The 22,193-nt window shown below is 40.3% G+C and overlaps 1 protein-coding gene across 6 annotated transcripts in view; it reads left to right on the top strand.

Moving 5' to 3' along the window:
* Positions 1–22,193, top strand: part of CCNY (cyclin Y) — a 318,450-nt gene that overhangs the window by 246,459 nt on the left and 49,798 nt on the right. For all 6 annotated transcript variants that reach the window (XM_058681492.1, XM_058681488.1, XM_058681491.1 and 3 more), the window contains one exon: positions 12,075–12,109. In XM_058681492.1, the coding sequence (XP_058537475.1) occupies positions 12,075–12,109 (35 nt within the window). The remainder of the gene's footprint in view (positions 1–12,074; positions 12,110–22,193) is intronic.

Here is a 22,193-nt window from a genome sequence, read left to right as displayed (position 1 = left end):
GTCTTAATGGAATTTAAGCCCTCTCCTTTCTCCTTTCTCCCTTTTTAGTTTAGTCCCTGTGGCTGTTTCCAATTTAACACTTTCTCTCCAGCTGCTTTTGGGGAGGGGTGCTTTTCCCGTATTCTCCACCCCACCCCCTCATTACCCCCATCTCTGTCCTTTCTCCCACCGCAAAAACCGTTCTGTGCCCTCCGTGGCTTCTCTCTCCCCAAGTTCACCTCTCTGCACCGCGTACCTGCTAAATTCTGTGGTTCAGGTTGTGCAGATTGTTGTGTTAATCCTCAGATCAGTTTTCTAGGTGTGTAGTATGGTTTAGTGTTGGTCTGGCTATATTTCATGGACGCGAGACACACAGAAAACTTCCATACTGTTCTGCCATCTTGGCTCCCCCCAATGTAATATATTTCTAAAAGTCATTTATTACACTGTTATACTTCCATTCTATGAAAATATGGAACTAATTTTAATTTTTATTTCTCACAATTATGAGTATCTAAATGTTAAAAGTAAATTCGACGTATCATTATTGTTATCATTAGCCCTTAGTCGATGGAAACAACACAAACATATTAAAATTTTAATGAATAATTATTGAACAGAAAAGTGAAATAATTTTTAGAAAAACATCTCTTACTGAGATGCTTCTATGTAAGAATATTACACATTACTGGAATGAGGTGTTAGTCATCATCAAATTCTTTGTTTTTATAGATGTAAGTGCTGAGGAACTTTGCTCATATACACAAATAACATGGGAATAGTAGGAGATTTGTTATAGTAATATCACTAAATGCTTTCTATTTCATCTGGTTCTTATGTAAAAAAATCTCCAAGTGATTTATCATCCAAAATAATTCCTAATAATCAGCTACAGTTCTGTCTTGTTCTCCTTCAGCTTTGTTGGCAGAAAGGAATTGGAATCCTTTGATTTGCAAGAGAATTTCTCACCCAGTTATAGAAACTTCTCACTTCTGCAGTTTCTGGGAAGTACACCAAAAAGACTTTACCAGACATATAAAAATGACTTTTAATTATATCTGTTGTTAAAGAATACCATTTGCATTTGGTGGCACTGGGTTTAACCTGATTGATACACTCAGGAGCCTTGGGAAAATAAATCTGTGATTCATTTCAGAACCCCTTGTTTGATTCCTCTGACCCGATTGCAGTCTGTATACCCCCCTAAAGCGGCGGTGATCTTCACTGTATTATGTTTTACTGCATTTACATCTCTAAGCCATGTACAGTGAGTAGCCCATAGAAGAAACTCTAATATATGTTGGATGAAACATCCCCATCTGTCCTTTTCCTCTGAACTAATGTTTTTAGCTTCTCTTTTGATTTAAATACATTTTTGTCAGAATGTTCTGTGTCCTTCACATGATCTTGTTGGCAAAGGTAGACATCATTGTCAAACCAGACAGTCAGATCAGACTTACTTTCTGTCAGAAATGGTCTGATTTCATTTCTCTTCAATTCATGTCACGTGTCAGTACACATGCCCGCGACCACCTTCACTCTTCTGATCCTGGTAAATTTCCAGACAGGGATAATGAAGTATGTGTCTTGCCGGCAGCCTGCTGCACCTTCATGCTCATCCCTGTGCTCCCCTTGGCCTCTCCTTCAGAGCCTGCATCTCTGAAGGAGTCTAAACCTTGAAGAGGCCCGGTGCTAATAGAAACTATCATCATCGTGTGGTATCTGTAGATTCGGAGCCAAAAGTCCTCACTGCACCCTAGTAGAAATGTCCACAGGACTGGGTTGATTCCAGGCTGTGCTTTGGGTCATGGAACCTGGATTAAAGGCAGCAGACTCAGTCCTAGTGTCTTGTTTGTCCCCTTTGGTGCCGCTGCAGAGGTCTTTCATGTTGGGTTGGTGAATGCCCAGGATGGGTTGTCATGTCTTTTTTCTGAGACGTGGGAGAAAGGTAGCTGTGAAAGAGGAGGTGGGGATGGAGCCCCTGCCTCACACCTCAGCCATCTTCAGGAGTTCTTTGAACACTGCTGCTCTAATCCAGCCCTGAGTTTCCTTTGACAAGATCATCTTGGGGAAAGAATTATGAAAACTAGTATTGTCTTACCCTATCTTTTCCTTCTCGTCTGGGGGAGTAGAGGCCTAAGACATATCAGAAGTCCAGAGTAGTGAAATGCCAGTCCATAAGTATGGGGCTGACTGTGATTTTGTTCAGCCTGTGGCAAGCCCCTGCTTGCAGGGAATCATTCTTTGTTCTCCAATTTGGCAGCCAGGGCTCTGGGACTGACCTTAGGCTCTTCAGTGCCATTAGTTAGCTTTATAGTTATGTAATCTCCTGGGTCATATTTTCCTACAAATTGGCAATGATCATAGCTGTCATATTGGTAGATTGTTGTCATGAGGCAATAGGAAGATGTCTTGAACTTCTAGTAAGCACTCAGTCAGTGCTGACAGTCAGTGCCTACTCTTGTACATGTGAAGCAGATACTTGGGTCCCTCAGTGCTGATACCTGGGACTCCCCTGAGCCATCCTATCCCAGGACCTCAGGCAAGGAGAAGCCATCCCCTCTCTTGGCACTGTAATTATGTTTTCCAGATGCGTATTTCCCACCACCTGATAGACATTCCATCTGGCAATCCCACAAACCCCTCAAGGTTGTCATATCTAAATTGGAAGTCACCATCTTTTTTCTCCTGTCTACCTCCTCTTCCTGTTTTTTTCAAGGATAAACCCGTGGTCAGTCTGGGTCCCCAACCAGCAGTCCAGGAGCCCTGTGATCAACGTCTTACATCCCATCTATCACCTAGATAGTTGGTATCTCTTCTTCCAGTGTCGTGACCCACAGCTCATATCCCCTTGGTCTGTGACCACTGCCCTTTCTCTCCTTCCTGTTTCCATCTCTGGAAGCTGCCAGAAGGAGTTTTCTGGCTGCCAGAAAGAGTTTTCTGAAACACAGTTCCACTAGGACCCCTCCTGCTCAAACTGTCCTTCTCCATCACCCACAAGGGACAGTGAGCCCTCGGCATGGCATGCAGTCATTCCCCTTGGGCCCTTTCTGCCTTCCCTGCCAATCCTCCTGTGCCTCCCACTGTGTGCTCCCACAGTTGCGCTGCTTCCAGTCCTGAAAGGCCAGTCCCTTTGCTCTGTCACACCACAGCTGATGCAGCATCCTCTGTCCTCAGTGCCCTTCCCTAAGTCTGCCTCTTAGGTGGTGCTTCCTGGACATCCCCACATTTCACCCATTCTGATGGACATTTTCCCCATTCTGATGGACATTTCCCCCATTCTGATGGACATTTCCCCAAATGTAACATCTCTGAAATCAGGACAGGCAATGGCTTCTCAAAATTTAGTTGGCAGGATTTTTTTTTCCTTTCTTAGTGGCAAATAGAATAAAGGTGTACCATAAAATCAGTAGCATTAAATGCAGTGTGGTTTGTATATTCCCATATTGTGGAGTTGATTTTTTTTATTGTTGTTTGTAAATAAAGAAATAGTGGGTTGATGTATCCACTAAATTCCATGTTGCTTTAGGATAGAGACTGTTTTCCTCATTTTGCATTCTGTGTACCAAGCACAGAAGCCAGCAGGTAGAAGAAACTTAAAAAGAAAATGTTTTGAATGAATAAAGTAATGAAAGAATGAAGCCAGGGAATCATGATCCATCCTGGGCAGACATGCTACAGCATTGTGACAGTCTCCGTGACAAAGTGGCTTTCTGTTTTATGCCGCAGCATCACTTTCTTCCACGTTTCCTAACTTTAGTAAAAACACATTCATTACTTGAGAGCAGGAGAATGTAGGTTTGTTTTAGGCTTAGGCAGTGTATTTGGACTTCCCCCTCCCAGGTCTGAACTTGACAGGACCATCCCAGCTTCAGGACAGCTCCCCTGTTTCTACAATCATTTCTTGACTTAATGAAGTACGGTGATGTGGGGACTCTTGGCCATACTAAGCCCTGTAAGTTAAATGGACAAGGGAGGTCTTTTTTGGGCTCTGTGACCCACTTTTCTTGGAAACATCGCCTTGCTCCAGTGTCTGATCTCTTGGGCCTTCCATTCTGGAGAAAGCTGTTTGCACGTACAAACTCCGCTGAAATCAAATTAGACCCAGCATGTCAGTTTTTCCTTAATATGCCTTTTACTTTATTGTCTCTCCTAACCTAACCTATCTGTGCTTTTCCCAGATTTAGTCGTCAGAAAATTGCTTAGTGAGCTGAGACCCAGAGCAAAGGCTTGGGGTGGTAATTCATCCCAGGTGGGGTGGAGCTTCATGCCATCACCACAGCTGTATTCTGTTGTTAGCCTATCGCCCTCTGGCGTGTTGGTAATGATAAACTCTTTTCAACAAACAACTTTCAGCTCTCCTTTTTAAACTGTGAGGACCTTCAGTCTCCCTTCATTTAGCACAAGCTGACCCTTTCTGTCCTTGTCACAGCCCCTCATGTTTGTAGCCTACCTTACATGGTTGGAGTTTGTGGTGAGCTGCTCCATGACAAATAGATGGCAGCTGAATTCCATTGCTAAGTCTGAGTCAGTCAAGTACCAAGTCAGTCAGTACCAAGAGCAAATAATACCTTGGAAAGATTTCCTGAAGATAGTCTTGTTTTAAAGCACAACCTTCTGGAATCAACCAGCTGCAAGTTTACATCCATCACTGTCTGTATGATCTTGTGCATCTGATCCATATGGTCTTCCTGAACCAAAGTAGGTGAGAGTACCTCTTCATGACCTTGTCAGGGAGACCAAATATGTAATCTATCAAAGCTCTGAGTGCAGTACCTAAGAGAGCATAGGTTCTTAGTAGGTACGGTCCTTATTCTGGGATGTAGGTACTCATTTGCTCACTTGGACTGAGTTTCTTCCCTGACCTCGGTCTCTGCCATCTTAGCATGTCTCAGATGTGGGTCCTTCTTTACGCTGACTGCAGTTCAGTCCTTCATGCTGAACACTGGGTGTGACTGGGAAGAGAAGTGATGACTGACTACCAGTGGAAGAGTGAAGGGTGGTGTCTGGGTTCTGCTGTGCCCAGGCCCATCTTTTTCTGTCTACATTTCTTGATACAGATAGGTCGACCCTCTCATTTACAAGTTGCTTCAACACACCTTGGAAGCAAACCAGGAAGAGGTCAGATAGCAAACAGCATTTGATAGCAGCCCTTTATAAAAACCATACAGAGCACTTTGAATCTCACCTTCAAAAATCAAGTGAGGGGTGTCTGGGTGGCTCAGTTGGTTAAGTGTCTGACTCTGTGGCTCAGGTCATGACCTCATGGTTCGTGGGATTGAGCCCCACGTCAGGCTCTGCACTGTGACAGCACAGAGCCTGCTTGGGATTCTCTCTCTCCCCCTTTCTCTGCCCCTCCTCTGTTCTCTCTGTCTCTGTCTCTCTCTCTCAAAATACATGAATAAATTAATATTTAAAAAAATCAAGTGATAACTTCACCACCATGTACCAGAATAGATTTCTGGTAGGTCAACTAGTTGTAGGTTAACAGTGATGCATATAATTATAAATATCTACAAACAGTATAAGTGAATGTTAATCTCATAATGGGGAAGGGGGCATGTAAGCTTGTAAGACCAATAGGAGAAATTGCCTAAACTTGAGAACTTGTGTCAAAATGCATCATAAAAATTAAACCATCAAATGGGAACAATATTTTAATACTTAACGACAAAGGATTAATATACTCTTATGTACTAAAGAATTGTCATACAAACAATGACACTGCTAACACCAACAGAAAAATGGTCAGTATTTCTGTTGGTGTGCTGATATATGTGCACATACATGTTTGCACATGTTTATATATAAATATATTAAAATGCAAAAATGCACATGGCACATCTGTGTAAGTATGTATAGAGAAAAGACTTCCTTTGATACGAAACACACTAAAATACTAAGTTATCTCTGGGTTGTTGGATTATATATTTTTTCTTTATGTTTCTCTATATTTTCCTAATTTAAATTCTTATTTGTATTTTTTTTCTTTATACTGCTCTACATTTTCCAATTTTTTTTACAGTAAGCATACATTTCTTTTATAATCAGCAAAGTTCTAAAAGAATCCATTTTATTTATATTTCTGTGCTTCTGAGTAAATCCTTTGACCCTCCAAATGTATTCTCCAAAGTAAACAAAACATTTAAAGTTAGTTGGTAGTTTATTAGATGGACACTTGATCTTTGAATGGTTTTCTCCATAAACCTATGGAGAACCGTTACTTTTGTCACCTATTCTGTCTTCTGGAATCTTCTGTTTTCCACAGCTGATCTGCCCTAGATGTCTTTGCAGTTCTTCTTACCTTTTCATTTTTGTTTTATCTGCCTTGCTTATTTAGATTTCACTTTGAATGTAGAGAATGCCCCCTTTCTCTATACTCACGTTTAAAAATAAATGCTGGTGTAGGACAATTCAGAGTGGGCCAGAGTTCTTGGGAAAGGTGCAGGAGGGGCACCTTGTTGGGTACTGACCTCATCAGGATGCCCAGTGCAGGGCCTGTATGCATGGGGTGAATGTTCCTACACAGCACAAATTTGTGCCTGCCATTGGTGTTCATGACTTACATCCCTGGCAGGCTATGAGCTTAGAAAGGCTGGAACCTCAAATCATCTATGCATTTGCCTTCAAGCTGTGCTTTCTAATGGTACTCAATGGTTGTGTTTTGAATTAAGTGAATGATTGAATTCACTGAATTATTGAAAACTGTGGAAATTGTGTGGTAGTCTCAAACTTATAAGAAAAATTAATATGAACTTTAATTGTTTAAAGCATGATCCATGCTTACCCACAGGAAAAAAGAAAGGAAAAGAAAAAAATTTATTTTGAAACAAATTTTTGTGGTCCCAATTGGCTCTGCTATCCCAGCAATCACTTTTACATCTCAAAACAAAATTCTGTAATTCTCTACATTGTCATCAAGGCCTCCCTGTGTGGCCTGCCAGTCCCTCACATTCAGAGTAATTAATAAGCTAAATAATTTTTCTTTGTGGAGTAGTTTAGCTCTATTCATATCAGATACTAATTATCTGTTGTCAAATGGAACTCATTTCATTCAGGTTACAGGCACCGGGGACACTGCCTTGGGAGGGAGGGTAGTGCAGAGAAAGGAGCCTGGGGAACCCAGCAAGCCATCCCTGTCTTTTCCCTTGTAGTCACTCCTTGTCTGGGCCTGCAAGGGCAGCTTCCTCATTGTCAGAGGAAGGAGGTTGGCTTACCTATTTAAGGACTTACTTAGTCCTCACATTTTGTGTCCACTTGCCATTGTGAGATCTATTTTAGAGATGGAACAGGGAAAACCAAGATAATTTTTTAAATGCCTATCTATACAAGAGATTAGCTGAAATTGCATTTAGGTTGTTAACAAATCCTCAGCAATTAGGCTTTTTTTTTTTTTTTTTTTTTTTTTAGAAAATTGTATTCTTGGGGCGCCTGGGTGGCTCAGTCGGTTAAGCGTCCATCTTCAGCTCAGGTCAAGATCTCACGGTCCGTCAGTTCGAGCGCTGCGATGGGCTCTGTGCTGATGGCTCAGAGCCTGGAGCCTGCTTCCGGTTCTGTGTCTCCCTCTCTCTCTGCCCCTCCCCCGTTCATGCTCTGTCTCTCTCTGTCTCAAAAATAAATAAACGTTAAAAAATTTTTTTTAAATAGAAAATTGTATTCTTAAAAGTAGAATTTTTCTTCTGTGACATTGTGACAAGGGAATGTCACATAGCAACCTAAGTGAAGTTTTGGCTCTCTCAGATTACAGACTCTGCCATTTTCTCCTCATTTTATCTGGAGAAGACCTTTAATGCTAACCGTAGCGTCTTTGCTGATTTTAGAGGGCTTATTTTTAAAGCCTCAAATACGTTTTCTACTTAAGTCATTATGGACTATTTTAATAGCTACTTAAAAATTCTCTTAAACCATCATAGATGGGATCAAAGGAGATAGCTATTATTTCTTTCCCAGGAAAGTGAGATTTATAATTGACACCAATTTATTGCCTGTTTTTCCAACAAAGCAAAATATGACTATTAGTCTCTCAATTATGTAAGAACTCTGAGGACTCCAGAGATTTTGATTGATAGGTTATTAGTAACCAAAAATATTCAAGTTTATTTTTTTTATTTTTTTTATTTTTTTTATTTTTTTTGGGACAGAGAGAGACAGAGCATGAACGGGGGAGGGGCAGAGAGAGAGGGAGACACAGAATCGGAAACAGGCTCCAGGCTCCGAGCCATCAGCCCAGAGCCTGACGCGGGGCTCAAACTCACGGACCGCGAGATCGTGACCTGGCTGAAGTCGGACGCTTAACCGACTGCGCCACCCAGGCGCCCCAAAAATATTCAAGTTTAAAGATGACTAAAGCTAATATCAGAAATGAATTGGCATATTGCTTATCCCATTACACAAAACAAAATGTGTAAAAGCCATTTCAATTTCAGAGCTGAGTAATGGCCTCAGTGGTTTCAGATTTATTTTAAAGACAGATTTGGATTTAGGTAATATAATTCATCTTTTTTTGGTGATACCATTGTAAGAGGTTCCACTTATTTTTAGTATTTTTTCTCCTATGGTAGTATCTTAATCCTGCTGCTAGCTTAGGGGAAAAGGAATAATTAATTGTAAGGGCACCAGGGTATCCGAGAAACCTTACAAGTCATTGGAAGTAAGGACTAAAATCCATTAGGAACTAAGGAAGCACCTACCTTCCCCTCATCACTCTCCTGGCCTCCATTCATCTCTGCATGGCAGCTGTGTTGGAGATCAAGACTAACCACTACCCCCCCAAAAGTTTTGCTTATTCAGTAGGAGGAGTCATAGCTCTCAAAGTATAGTCATACACATGGCTATGGCTTATTACAAAGAACATATACAAAGCAAAATCAGCACAAGGAAAAGGTGCATGGGCAAAGTCCAGAGGAAACCAGGGACAGGCTCCAAATAGAGTTCTGCAGGATGCACTAGGTTTTCCCAGTGACAACTCGTGACGTGCTGGCCAGGGAAAGTCCTTAGAGACCCAATGCCCAGGATTTTTACTGAGGACTGGCTAAGTAGGCAGCCTCTGCCTAGTATGTACCAAAATTCTAGACTCCCAGGAGGAAAGCAGGCATACAGCATAAGCCATATTGTTTGTGCAGTGAGACACTTTTAACAGTTATGGAATGGTAGGAACCATCCCCAAATCCATATTCCCAGGCACCTCTCTTTCAAACAAGCCATTTTAGAGATGGCAGTCAGACCTTCTGTGTTCACTCTTTTCTGCACAGGAGATACACTTCATCCCGCCCACCCCATACCATCAGATAAGGTGCTGGCAGTGATGGCTAGCAGCAGCAGGTTCCCAGGAGAGAGAATTAGCCCAGCTAGGAATGGGTATCTACCTGGTTCCAGGCAGTTATGGCCAGGGTCACCTAGTACAAGCATGGGTATTGGGAGTTATTTTTGTTTGTGTAGGGACTGACAGTTGGTTTGGGAATTCAGGAGACACTCCATCACGAACTCAGTCATAGGTATGCATGTGTGGAAAAGCCTCTCAGATACAATGTAGACTTGATTTTGCAAAGGCTCTCTTAGCGGTGGCATCACAAAATAATACAAAATACAAAATAATGATTCAGGCCCTGTGAACCCAGATTTTGGATCAGATTCAGCAGGCCCAGTTGCTCTGAGGGAAATAGGGTAATATGTAGGTATTTATTTGTATAATAACAGTGAGGGCCTAAGATAATTCTGTAATAGATTTGGATACTTTATCCTTGGGTATTTTACAATTGTTCATGAAGTTTGGTTTTTACTATTCTAATTTGAACCAGTTGGGCTTCATGGAAATCTCCTGATTCTTCCCTCAGATTTATATTTGTAGAAGATGTACAAGAAGAGTATATACTTTTACAGTATTCCTACTTGTTTAGTGTGGTTTTGTTTTATTTTTTGGTTACAAACTTTCTTGTTAAAACTTTCAGCCCATACTATTGAAGATTCTCCTCTGTTTTTGGTTAATTCTTAATTTTTCCAGTAGCATCCATAAAGAAGCTCTGATATTCCTTGAAGCATGGATATCTTTTATCTGCTGGAGGCTGGGTGATACAGGGCGTTAAGGTGACCTTGGAGGCAGTTCCCATAATTGGGAGACACAGAGCCTCTGCACAAACCTATTTCTGGATGCCCTTGGAAGGACTAAATGTCACCCAAAGAATTTGCTGGAAAGCCCATCAGGTCTACTGCCTGTATAGAAAGTGTTTCCAGATCCCTTCAGCCAGTGGAAACCACCACAGAAATGTCATCCTACCCCTATGTGGTAAAGCAGCTCTGACTAGATGCATAATAATTTAGTACTGACATGCACATGTGCACACACACATGCACGCAAAGTATGTATGCCAGGAAGTTCAAACCCAGTGCTTCCTGTTAGATCCTGACTTTTCTTTTGTTATGGTTCACATGTGGATGATGCTTCTTTGGAATTAGGTCAGAAGAAACCCTGCAGCCTCCACACTGTGAATAGCAGACACTGTTGTATATGCACTTGAGCTCCCTGTGTGTGTGTCTGGTCTCCAGCATGGCCAGGGTGATTCACACTCTGTGTGCTGTGCATGTCAGTGGCCTGCAGATGAATCCCTCTGATGCCAAGTGTAGGCACCTTCTCCCAGCAGCATCCTCAGGCTGGTTTTTGCTTTGTATCTCAAATATCTTTGACATAGGAAGAGGGACAGCAGTCATTCCAGGGATATTAGGACTTCTCAGGAAAACAAATGTTTCCTTGTGAATTGAAAACAGAATGTAAACATAGGAAAACATTTCACAGGCCCCTCAGAGCAGCTGAAGGGCTTTTGAAAACTAGTGAATCTGCATTTGGGTCATGGCCTGCCAAGAAAAAAGTCCACCTCAGATGAGGTGGATTTGTATGCTATTATTTCAGGATACCCTGAGATAGCATTATTGATTCCCAGGGACCAAGGATGTCATCTCCTTGAAGGAGGCCCATTCTTCATATCGTCTGCAGTGACCTACTCAATAAATGTGTCAGCTGACTATTATGTACTCTCAGAAGTAAGTCTTCAGGAAAGAAGAGGCAAAACTCAATTATACTAAATAGTTTTAATAATCCTCTGAGCTCCCTGTCACCCTTCTATATCTTTGGGGCTGAGGACCCCTACTTTGGGGAACACTAACACTGGTGTAAGGAAGGCTGAGCCATTCAGTATAGGCCATGCTGCATAGACAGCAATAGGAGAAATGATCTTTTAGACAGGGCAGTGTTTTTTGTTTTTTTTCTTGGTGGTTGTTTTTTTTAATGTTTATTTATTTTTGAGAGAGAGAGACAGCGAGTGGGGAAGGGTCAGAGAGAGAGGAAGACACAGAATCCAAAGCAGGCTCCAGGCTCTAGGCTCTGAGCTGTCAGCACAGAGCCCAACGTGAGGCTTGAAGCCATGAACTGGGAGATCATGACCTGAGCCGAAGTCGGACGCTTAACCTACTGAGCCACCCAGGCACTCCAGGGCAATGTTTTTTTATTGTGACTTTTACCAGCCTTTCTGAGGGAGAGGGTGCTGCAGGATGCTCCAGGAGGCCGCCTAGTGAAAAGCCTGGTTTTTATTCATTAGCACCCAGCACGGAGAGTAATTGGGTTCTGTGATAAAGAGCACCATTGATGTACATTATCTTTCCCTGGTCTTAATGCTGTGTTATGGGTATTGTTGTTAAATATTTCACCTAGATTTTAGGGACCTTAATGGGTCTGGTGGGTTAGAAACAAGTATTCTTATTATTGATTAATCATCTTAAATTAATGGATGCATATAGGTTTTGTGAGAAATTTACTAATTAATATATTGTTTAGTTACTGGAAAGCTGTCACCATTCAGTTAATCATAGCTGCAGTTGTTTTGTTAGGGTGCTATACCTTAAGTGGGTGTATGGTTTGCTCTGTTAGCCAAGTTCAGATCTGCATTTGTGCAGGTCACATAGTCTTATAAATAGGAATTGAGCAACTAGGTATGTTGGTTGATGGAAGGATGGGACTGTGACACAGAGGCCCAGTCCTCTCAACGACCTGCAAGGGGTTGGCATGCAGGCATGTAACATTTCTGTTGCATCTTTTGTCTTCACAGTGAGAGAAAAACGCAAGAGTCTCTTCATTAACCATGTAAGTGAAGCTGTCTCCTTGTGTTCTTCATAATGATTATACTGTGTAAAGAGCTTAAATAACCATGTCTGTAATAGGTGCAGATGGTTCATGTATTTTATCAGTACGTGGAAGAATGTGAAGAATGTTATGATGTACTCACTTTGGTTTGTAATTGGACAAGCATGGCTTGATATTTCCATTGCCCCAAGGGTTTTTTCAGAAGCCCCAAACTGCAGTTGTTCATGGGAAGATGTGTGTGAACAACACCATAGCACATACTATGCAGGTACAAATGAAAGCCGCTTCTTTTAAATTCCTCATTCTCTCCTTCTTCTACCCCAACTCCCAAATTACTATTTTTTTTGTCTGTAACTCACTTCTATTTGAATAAACACAGAATTGTTTCAAAGAGGCTATCTGCCTCCACACACTCTTTCCTCTCCTCAATTGTTATTTATAGATCCTCTAGTAGAGTTTATGTGTTCTTTTGCTCACAGAAGAATAAACTTGATAACTCTTTAGTTTTAAAAGGATTACAAAAATTCAGCTCTAGACTTTTGGCCGTCCCAAGCTGTATCTCCATCCCCTGCTGGCCAGGCATAAAGTGTCCCTGTGAGCTACTTTGTTGTTCCTCCTTGAGCAGCAGATGCAACTAGCTGGCTACATCTCTGCTCCACTCATCCTCCCACTAACCTCCCCACCTCATGATACCCCAGCTTGTACCCTGCAGGAGTGTGGAGACCTGCCACTTTCCTCTCCCTCCACATAGATGTCTCTTCATCTAGGAAGGAAAACTGTCTCCATGAGGTATGGAATGGTGAAGTAGGTAAAATTTACCAAGATAAGTGTGCTATAAATGCTCATACTGAAAAAAGGAATGATGTATTTGACCTTACAAGGGTTTTTCCTCAAAATTTCTAGACTGTCTGTATGTAAGTGTTTGTCGATTATGAAGTATATGGCACTGAGGCTGTGTTAAAGAGACTTATAGCTATAATACTGCCTTCTCTGACCTTTAGAAATCTGGAAACATGCAGTTGAAAAGAAATTCATAAGCTGGGCCCATGCTCTCAAGGGGCTCCATGCTTGGCCATTAGGAGGTCAGTAATTCCTTCTTAGGCAGTGTCAGTGTATATATGCATATACAATGTTCAAAGGGTCAGAGAGGGGGTCTGTAGTTTTTTTTTCAGATTCTTAAAGCATTCATGATCTCTTCCCTGGCCTTCTCAAATTTTGAAGCATCAATATGTAAAGCATCTCTGAAGTTAAATGTTATGTCACAAGGAAAATATATACCTTTCTTTAAAAAAGTGGTATATACCTAGACATAGAAATTTGAGTGATTTGAACTAATTTTATAAATCCTTACTTTTCATCTGTTTGCCTGCTGGATGCTCTTGGATACTTTCTGACTCATTAGCACGTCTGCCAAGGGATTTGCAAGGGAAAGAGGAACTGATACTGCAGTCACGCTACCTTTACATTGCAGCTGTATTAAGGTGTTTTGAAGAAAGAGGAAGAACATGCCACCCTGTTCTGATTGTGGCTAGCAAGACAGAGTTGTGCTCTCATAGTGCTAATCTGCAGATCTGTTTTTATATTTTCTCCCACTTAACATCACACTTTGTGTTGTATACAGACATGGCACACACTGAGTAAATATCTCTTGGGCTCAGAATATGGATTAGAGTGGTGGGCTATGTGTTGTAACCCAGCTCAGCCCTCAGACTCTTACTATAAAACCTCTCATATCCTGACACAAGGAGTGAAATCACACAGTTGTTGAAATCTGCTCACATGTACTTGTTCCTGCATAAAAGAAATCTCTGTGCTGTCTTATATAACAGATGACTGTGCAACAGCATGACCCTCCAGTTCATGAATAGACCAGTTGCATAGTAGCATATTGGCTCTGCCTGTGCTGGGAAAAGCCATTGGAATGTGCTATTCCAGCCAACTGAAATGTCATTTGAGTGAAATTACTGCAGATTCATTTAGGCTTATAAACCAACTGTGCTTTTCAGATTTTGAGACACTTGGGTGTTATAAGTTAGAGCAGTAGACAAAGGATGAGTCATCATCAACAGTACAGTCTATTGAGTATTTTGCCATGTTTGTGCCAGGCTGTTCTAATTGGTTTAACCTGTTTACTCAGTAACCATGCTAGGTAGGTACTGTTTATCATTTACATTTTACAGATGAGGAAAGTGAGGCACAAAGCAGTTAGCCAAATAAACAGTGGAACGAGAATTGGGACCCAGGTGATCTGGCTCCAGAACTCCCCTCTTAGCTCTCATCCCTATATACTGTTTCTCAGAGGATGTTGCCAGTTCTTGCCAGTTCCCATTTGAATGGAGGTTTAGCTTCTTTATCTGAAGTTAGAGATAATTTAATTTTTATGGGATAGTTTGTAGGACTCATTTCGGAATACGGGCCCTAACCAAAATTTGGTATCTAATTTGTTGTTAAACTGTGAAATGATGGTTATTCTTTGCCCTTGCTTATAAAACACTTTGTTTTTTATTTGCTTTATTGTGAGGGATATTGTTTCTTTAATTTCTCCTTCGAGTTTCTGAAGAACCTACTTAGTACATGTTGCTAAAATAATCTACAAAGAGGCTACTGTTTAGGAAAAATGAAAGCAGTGGCTATAGGTAAGCCATTTGAGAATGGTGGGGGTAGTCAGCTCCCCTTCTGGATAATGATGACTTCAGGGGAAATAACTTCCACCAAGTGGAGAAGAATAAGATTTTTCTGGCTCCTAGCCATTGGTACCTTAGTAAGTGACAGGAGTAGACTTTGGGAACAATCTACAGGGAAAGGATCTACAGTAGAGAATGGAACCCCAGGCTGGAAAAGAGATGGGCCTTTAATTGCCTGAGAAGAGTTAAGACAGTTATAAAGGAATAAGTAAAAGGAAGCTGCTTTTAAAAGAATTATTATAAGTTCTAAAGCTTGAAACCATTTGAGGGTAAAGTTCTCTGGTATTTTGACAGTTAAATTAGGGTGAATTATAAAGATTAGTATTAGAATCATCATCTATATTTTAGATGTAATTAGTATTAACAGTTGTAGGAAAATTTAGTACATTATGAAAGACACTTAGGTTATTAAAAGAGGGTGGGCTAAAGAGCTTTACTTAAAGCTCTTATTCAACATTTGCTAAAGTTTTGGCTTTGCTTTTTAAGGTTAGCTACTTTAATGAATCTTTTAATTAAAATGTGAAAATCTCTGATTATAAATTGTGAGTAGCATTGCAAGTATCTAGAGTCTGGAATCACTTTTGAAACTTAGGGAAAACTCATGCCTTTTACTTTGGTCTAATTTTTCTATGACATCCTTTTGCTACTTGGTGATGGCATACCTAAAGTGAATTGATCATTCTAAGAAGTCTTTAAAAAAAAAAAAAAGATATAAAAAGAATGAACAGGAAGTTGAGTGGCTGGCCTACCTTACTCTCATGCAAAACTGTTACAGTATTTGTCTTAATAATGAGACAGGTGATAGTTCTAGGAACTTGGTGAGAGAATAAAATAACTAAAGGGTGTTATTTATCAGTTAAGCAACAGGCACACTTTTAGCTGGACTTGGAGCCAAAAGGATTTTGCTCGAGTCCTAGACCTACCACCTGATAACTTGGGGACCTTGAAAAAGTCTCCGTCTCATAGAATGGGTCATAATTCCTGGACTGCCTGACTCAGATGATATAATAGAAAGGAAGGTGATTTTCAAACTAATTTTAACACTGTATAAATATGCTGATGTTATTACTGTTACTGTCTATTAGAGTATAGGTAAATTCTGTTTAATTTTCCAAGTTCAATATCAAAACTGATGAAAGTCTTTCTGGTATTTTGAGTATGGATATAGTGTTTTCATAATTGTTAAGATCAGAGTGGAATATATTCTATTCAACTTTGTTTGAGAATATTATTGTAGAGAGTTCACAGTCCTCTTAAGTAGTAGAATTCTGAATTGATTTCTGCCTTCTAGCTTTCTGCCTTCTAGCTTTGAAGATCTTATTTTTGGGATAAGAGTAGATTCCTTCTAAAATGCGTCTCTTCTAGGGGCGCCTGGGTGGCGCAGTCGGTTAAGCGTCCGGCTTCAGCCAGGTCACGATCTCGCGGTCCGTGAGTTCGAGCCCCGCGTCAGGCTCTGGGCCGATGGCTCGGAGCCTGGAGCCTGTTTCCGATTCTGTGTCTCCCTCTCTCTCTGCCCCTCCCCCGTTCATGCTCTGTCTCTCTCTGTCCCAAAAATAAATAAAAAATGTTGAAAAAATAAATAAATAAAAATAAAATGCGTCTCTTCTGGCTATACTCTTCATCTGTTAACCCATAGAAGCCCAAGAATGAAGTGAGTTTGATTCAGGAACTGAAATTTTAAAAATTCTAAATCTTGTTTTGCTTCTTTGGGAAATTTGCTCTTAATATAACACAAACTTATTGACTAACTGTTATGTTAACATCAACACAATATGCTTGGACAGTATGAAAGAAGCCTCATTACGATTTTAATCTCAGTAAGAATCTAAAAGCCCGGGAAGATTAAAGAATCCAACTTACATTTTGAAATAATTTCAAATTTATAGGAAAGTTGTAGTAATACAAGAGTACAGAATTTTTACAGCTCACCAAGGGAACCTTAGATACTCTGGTTCTTACACACTCGTTCACTTGACACAGAATGCTGAAGTAGTGGACACAGTTTGTTATATTCTCTCAGGTTTCTTTTAGAGTGTCTAGAAATAATAATGGTGTGCATACTGATAATGTTGAGACAAATGAGAAGTTTGTGTAGGATGTCAGGTCTTTGAATGTCTTGGTTATGTATATAGAGCACCTTTTCTTGCCCTGTTTCTTTCATGTTTCTTCCTACCCACCCTTCCCTTTCTTCATTCTGTTACTCTAGTTGTGTGGCACAAGTAAAGTGAGGCTTGTAAAATGTAATGCTCTGTACAAATATAGCTGACAGGTGAAATTGCTTCCCTGGTGCCTTCCTAGGTCATTTTGAAAACTACATTATCCTTGTTAATACAAGTGAAGGGGTCACTGAACCAGTGTTAGGCTTTGTCCTAGAAAATTCATGGCATGTTGTCGGTGGGAGTTGCTGTGTTTGAAACCCTGATCTTTTGTATGTACTGTTAGGATCTCATCTGTGAATAAGCCAGCACAAATTCTTGACCACGGTTACCTGGTTTTCATATTGCTTAGACATTGCTATATGGACAGAAGGAGCTGTTCTTATGGGACTTCAGTCTGTGACTTCCTAGTTCCTTTGTTGTCATTCACTAAGGGTAGAGGGGGCACAGCTGTTGCTCACGTGAGCCAGACAGGCACCCTCCTTACTATGCCACTTTATTTTTCACTTCCTTGCTCTCTTAACCTGTTTCAACTTCATCACCTTGCTTAGGGACTTCTGGAGTAGAGAAAGCAAAGAAAAAACATGAAGTCTGAGAATGAGCAAGGACTTTGCCAGAAAAGCCCTTCAAGAAGCAGATTGTCTTTCCTCTTACCTTCTAAGCAGAGGTTCCCACTCCAGCATCTGTGTGTTACAGTCTGCTCTTATATTTTATATAAACATTGTTATATATATGTATGTTATATAAAGTTATATGTGTTTTATAGTTATATATGTTATATAGTCATATAAGCACATATAACTTCTACACACATTTATATTTAACTTTTTTTGAAAAAATTCAAACTTATAGAAGTTGTAATAATAAGACAATAAATTCCCATATACTCTTAACCCAGATTCACCAGTTTTAGGCCAGTGTTTTATCACTTTCTACCCATCCTCTGATCATTATCCAATATTATTTTTTCTGAATGTTTGGGAGTAAGATTGTCTGCATTATTCCCTTTACATCGTAATACTATATTGTGTATTTCCTAATACCAAGGGTATTCTCTGTATAACTACAACGTTGTTATCAAAATCAAGAATTTGGAGCTCCTGGATGGCTCAGTCAGTTAAGTGTTTGATTCTTGATTTTGGCTCAGATCATGATCTCATGGTCGTGAGATCGAGTCCTGAGTTGGGCTCCACACTGGGCTTGGAGCCTGCTTGGGATTTGCTCTCTTCCTCTCCCTCTGCCACTCCCCTGCTTGTGTGTGCGTGCGCTCTCGCTCTCTCTCTCTCTCTCTCTCTCTCTCTCTCAAAAAAAATAATAATTATGAAAACAAAAAACAAAATCAAGAATTTAACATTGGTACAGTTCTTTTTAATTAACTAGCCATAGTCCAACTGTGTTAAGTGGCCGCATGATAATGTCCTATGTAGCGTGTTTTTCTCCAGTACTGATTTCAATCCAGAATCACACATGGCATTCAGTTGATATGCCCCTCAATGTCCTTTAATCTGGAGAGATCCTCAGCCTTTTCTTGTCTTTAATGGCATTGGCATTGTTGAAGAATACAAGGCCAGGTATTTTATTTTATTTTATGTTATTTTTAACAGACTATTTCTTATTTTGGATTTGTGTGAACCATTTGCAGCCAGACTACTTCATGGAATCCTCCCTTGTCCTTCTTAGTGCTTCAAATCTAGAGACACAGTATCCATCTGACTTCATTGGTGATGTTGATTTTGATCACCCTGCAAGATGCTGTCCAGATTCTCTACCATGTATTTAACTGCTTTTCCCCTGCCAACTATTAAGCAGTCTGTGGGCCATGCAAACATCCTTCTCCTTATCTCCATCCCCAGATTTAGCATCTATTGATCATTCTTGCTTGAACCAATCCTTATATTTTGGTTGGAAAATGCTAATTTTCCAGCCCCACTGCCTCCTCCCCATTTGGCAGTTGTCATTCTGCTCTCAGGGGAGAGGGCTCTCTTCCCGTCCACCCATTCTGCCATCCATCCATCTTTAATATGGACTTCTGGATTTCTGGGTTTTTTTCAGTGATTTATAGCCATTCCTGTCTTTAATTATTTTGATGCTCACATTTCCCTAGATTTGTCTAGTGGCAATCTTTCCAAACTGGCTCTGTGTTCTTACGGCATGCCCCTATCATTTCTTTCTCTCTTTCTCTGTCTCTTTCTTTCTTTCTGGCACCCTCTTGCCAAATTTTTGGCACAGTAAGATATTCTAAGCTCATTTTGTCCTTCCCTGGGTCCACCCTGGAAGTAGCCATTTCTCCAGGGAGCCCTGATTTGTTTTTTCAGCCGCAAGCAGTATTAGACACCCGGATCTAGACTTCATGTGTACTCATTGCTGCTGTCAGCATTTCTAGCTGGCCCACTCAGCAGACATATCTAGGAAAGACACATTTTAGAAATCATTAATTTGTACTAATGCCTTAATTTCCAGTTCTAGTCCATCCTATCAGGTTTTTTTCTTGCTTTTGGTTTTTGACTATTTTTTCCTTTTGTGAAAATTTATTTATTTAATAATTATTAATTTAAAAAACAGATTTATTGAGGTATACTTTACATGTCATAAAATTCACCATTTTAAAGTATACAATTTAATGGCTTTTAGTATATTCATAGAGTTGTGCAACCATTACCACAGTCAATTTCTGAACATACTTATTTACCCCAAAAGAACCCTTGCACTCATTGGCAGTCACTCTCTGTTCCTCATCTCCCCCCCAGCTCCTGGAAGCCACTATTCTGCTTGCTGCTTCTACAGATTAGTCTGTTATGGACATTTCGTATAAATCTAATCATACAATATGTGGCCTTTCATGACAGACTTCTTTCACTTAGCATGTTTTCAGGGTGCATCCATATTGGAGTGTGTATTGGAACTCCACTCCTTTTCATGGCCAAATACTGTTCCATTGTGTGGATAGGCCACATTTTATGTATCTAATCACCAGGTGATGGACATGTGGGTTGTTTCCACCTTTTGGCTATTACCATCAGTGCTCCTATGAACATTCTTGTACAAGTTTTTGTGTGGACATGTATTTTCATTTCTCTTGGGCATATACCTAGGAGTAGAATTGCTGGGATATATGGTCATTCTATATTTAACATTTTGAGGAATTGCCAAACATTTCAGAGTAGCTGGTCTTTGATTTTTAATGTTGTATTTGTGGCCTTATGGATTCAGTTTTAAACTCTGATCAACAATAAGCTATTTGTTTCTTCAGGTTACAACTTTTATTTTTTAAATTTTTCCTAAAAGAAGAAATGACCTTCTGAAGCCAGAAATGTTTTTAGCAGTATAGCTGCTTTCATTGAGAACTCTGAAGGGATGTTGCTTAAGAACAACTTGGTGTAGCAAGAAGACTTTATTAGGAGTCAAGTGGCCTGAATTCTGATTGTTCTGATATGCTTTGTGATGCCTAGTTCCTGTCTGACTTGGGGAAATGCTTTGCTTCTGTCACCCATAAAGAGGAATGATATCGCTTGTCTCCCAGAATTGTTTCCCAAGATAGTTATGAATGGCAATGGAGATAGGATATGTGTGGACCCTTAAACAGTTGCGTTGTGCATATTTGCACTTCTGCGACAGTTTTCTAATTATGTAGAAGAGCAAGCTCAAACCAAACAGGAAAGAAACTTGAATTTCTTACATTCTGAGGTAAATGTATATTCTTACATTTTAAGACCTACATTGGATGAACATCCACCCTACTTACCCCCAATATTCTGGAATATGCTTGTTTCCCACCCCACCCGGCCCCAAAAAGTACAGCCTGGACTATATATGCCATTGCATTTAAGAAATTAGGTAACAGAAAAATATTAGTTGGAAAATGAACCTCTGTTTTTTTGTGTGGCTGCAGCAGTAAGTAAACCCTGTGCTTGTTGGTGTGCAGAAGCCTCCTGAGGGAGCAAGGGGCCCCTGCATGGCCCTCAGTGCTATCAGGGAACCCCTCTACGTCAGATGATGCCAAGCCTAAAGGATTATAGTTCTGCATTTTGCCTCACAGCACCAGAACTTTAATGAGAAAAAGTACTTCCCATTGTAGAGTCAGTACACTGAGCCATAATAAAGCCAAGATTTGACCTGGGAGTAAAGTACATTATGAATGTAATTATTTTGTGGTGACAGCATGCATGACTCACAATAGAGCAAAATTTGACCTCAGTGTTGGCATTTGCCCAGTTTTTGTTCTTGAGATCCAATGTTGGTTTATCTTCTGCTCTCATAAATTAATGATTTTGTCTGCTTCTGTTCTTAATTCCATGGTTGTTTGCTTTTTCTTCTCATCTTTTAGTCTTTCAGAACTTATCGTCTTTCCCTGCTATAAAAATTGATCCTGCCAAAAGCTGTTCAGTCTCCCCTTTTTTTTCCCCCATGGAATATTAGTTTGTTACTACCTTGAGATCAGAAATGAGGGGTCTTTGTTTTGTTTGTTTTCTTCTTTTGTCATTGTGTCTGAGGCCTGTGGTGGTATTGGAAGGGCTGGTGGAGTTCTCTGTCACAGCCCTGTTCTTGGCTGTGAGTGCTTCTGTGCTCTTGGATAAGTGCCCTGAGTTTATATGAACTTGGGAATTGTACAGAATGTCCTTGTATCCACTCTGTATTGGCTGTGACTTGGGTAATGATACTTTCTTAACCCAGTGAGGAAACTATCACACTCTGCCTTCATGATTTTGTCAGACTATCTGCACACCGTGAGTGTTCAGGTGGTGGCAGGTGGTGGCAGTGGCCACCTGTCTCTTTGTCCAGTGCTCCTGTGCTCTTCCTACACATGTTTGCACACATTAGGCCTTCAGTTAATTCTTAATAAAGGAATAATGGTGCAAATTTCATTTCTCTGTGCTTTGAGAATCTAACCTTCTCAATCAAGGTCATGGTTTGCTCTCGTTAGGATTAAAAAAAAATGAGGGAACTTTCATTTTTATATCATTTTTTTTCCAAACTTTTCCAACTTTTTTCCCCTGCTAATACTACCTCATATTTTTTAATGCTTTTTTTTTTTTTGACCCTTAACAAAACCCTAAGAAGGTCAGTTTTGTCCAGCCACTGAAAATGGGAAGTTAAAGCACAGAGATTAATGAAGTGTTATTACGTGACTTCGTAATATTCATTGATCATGTCCATGTGCTAAGCATTCTGCATATTGTCCTGGTAGAGCCCTCACAGTACCATGATGAGGGGTGGGTTCTGCTCCCCGTATTTCACAGATGAAGA

The sequence above is a fragment of the Neofelis nebulosa genome, chromosome 8 (genome assembly GCF_028018385.1).
Source record: "Neofelis nebulosa isolate mNeoNeb1 chromosome 8, mNeoNeb1.pri, whole genome shotgun sequence".
In the NCBI taxonomy this organism is placed as follows: Eukaryota; Metazoa; Chordata; class Mammalia; order Carnivora; family Felidae; genus Neofelis; species Neofelis nebulosa.
Note: the sequence above shows the minus strand (reverse complement) of the source record. Positions and strands in the feature narration are given on the sequence as shown.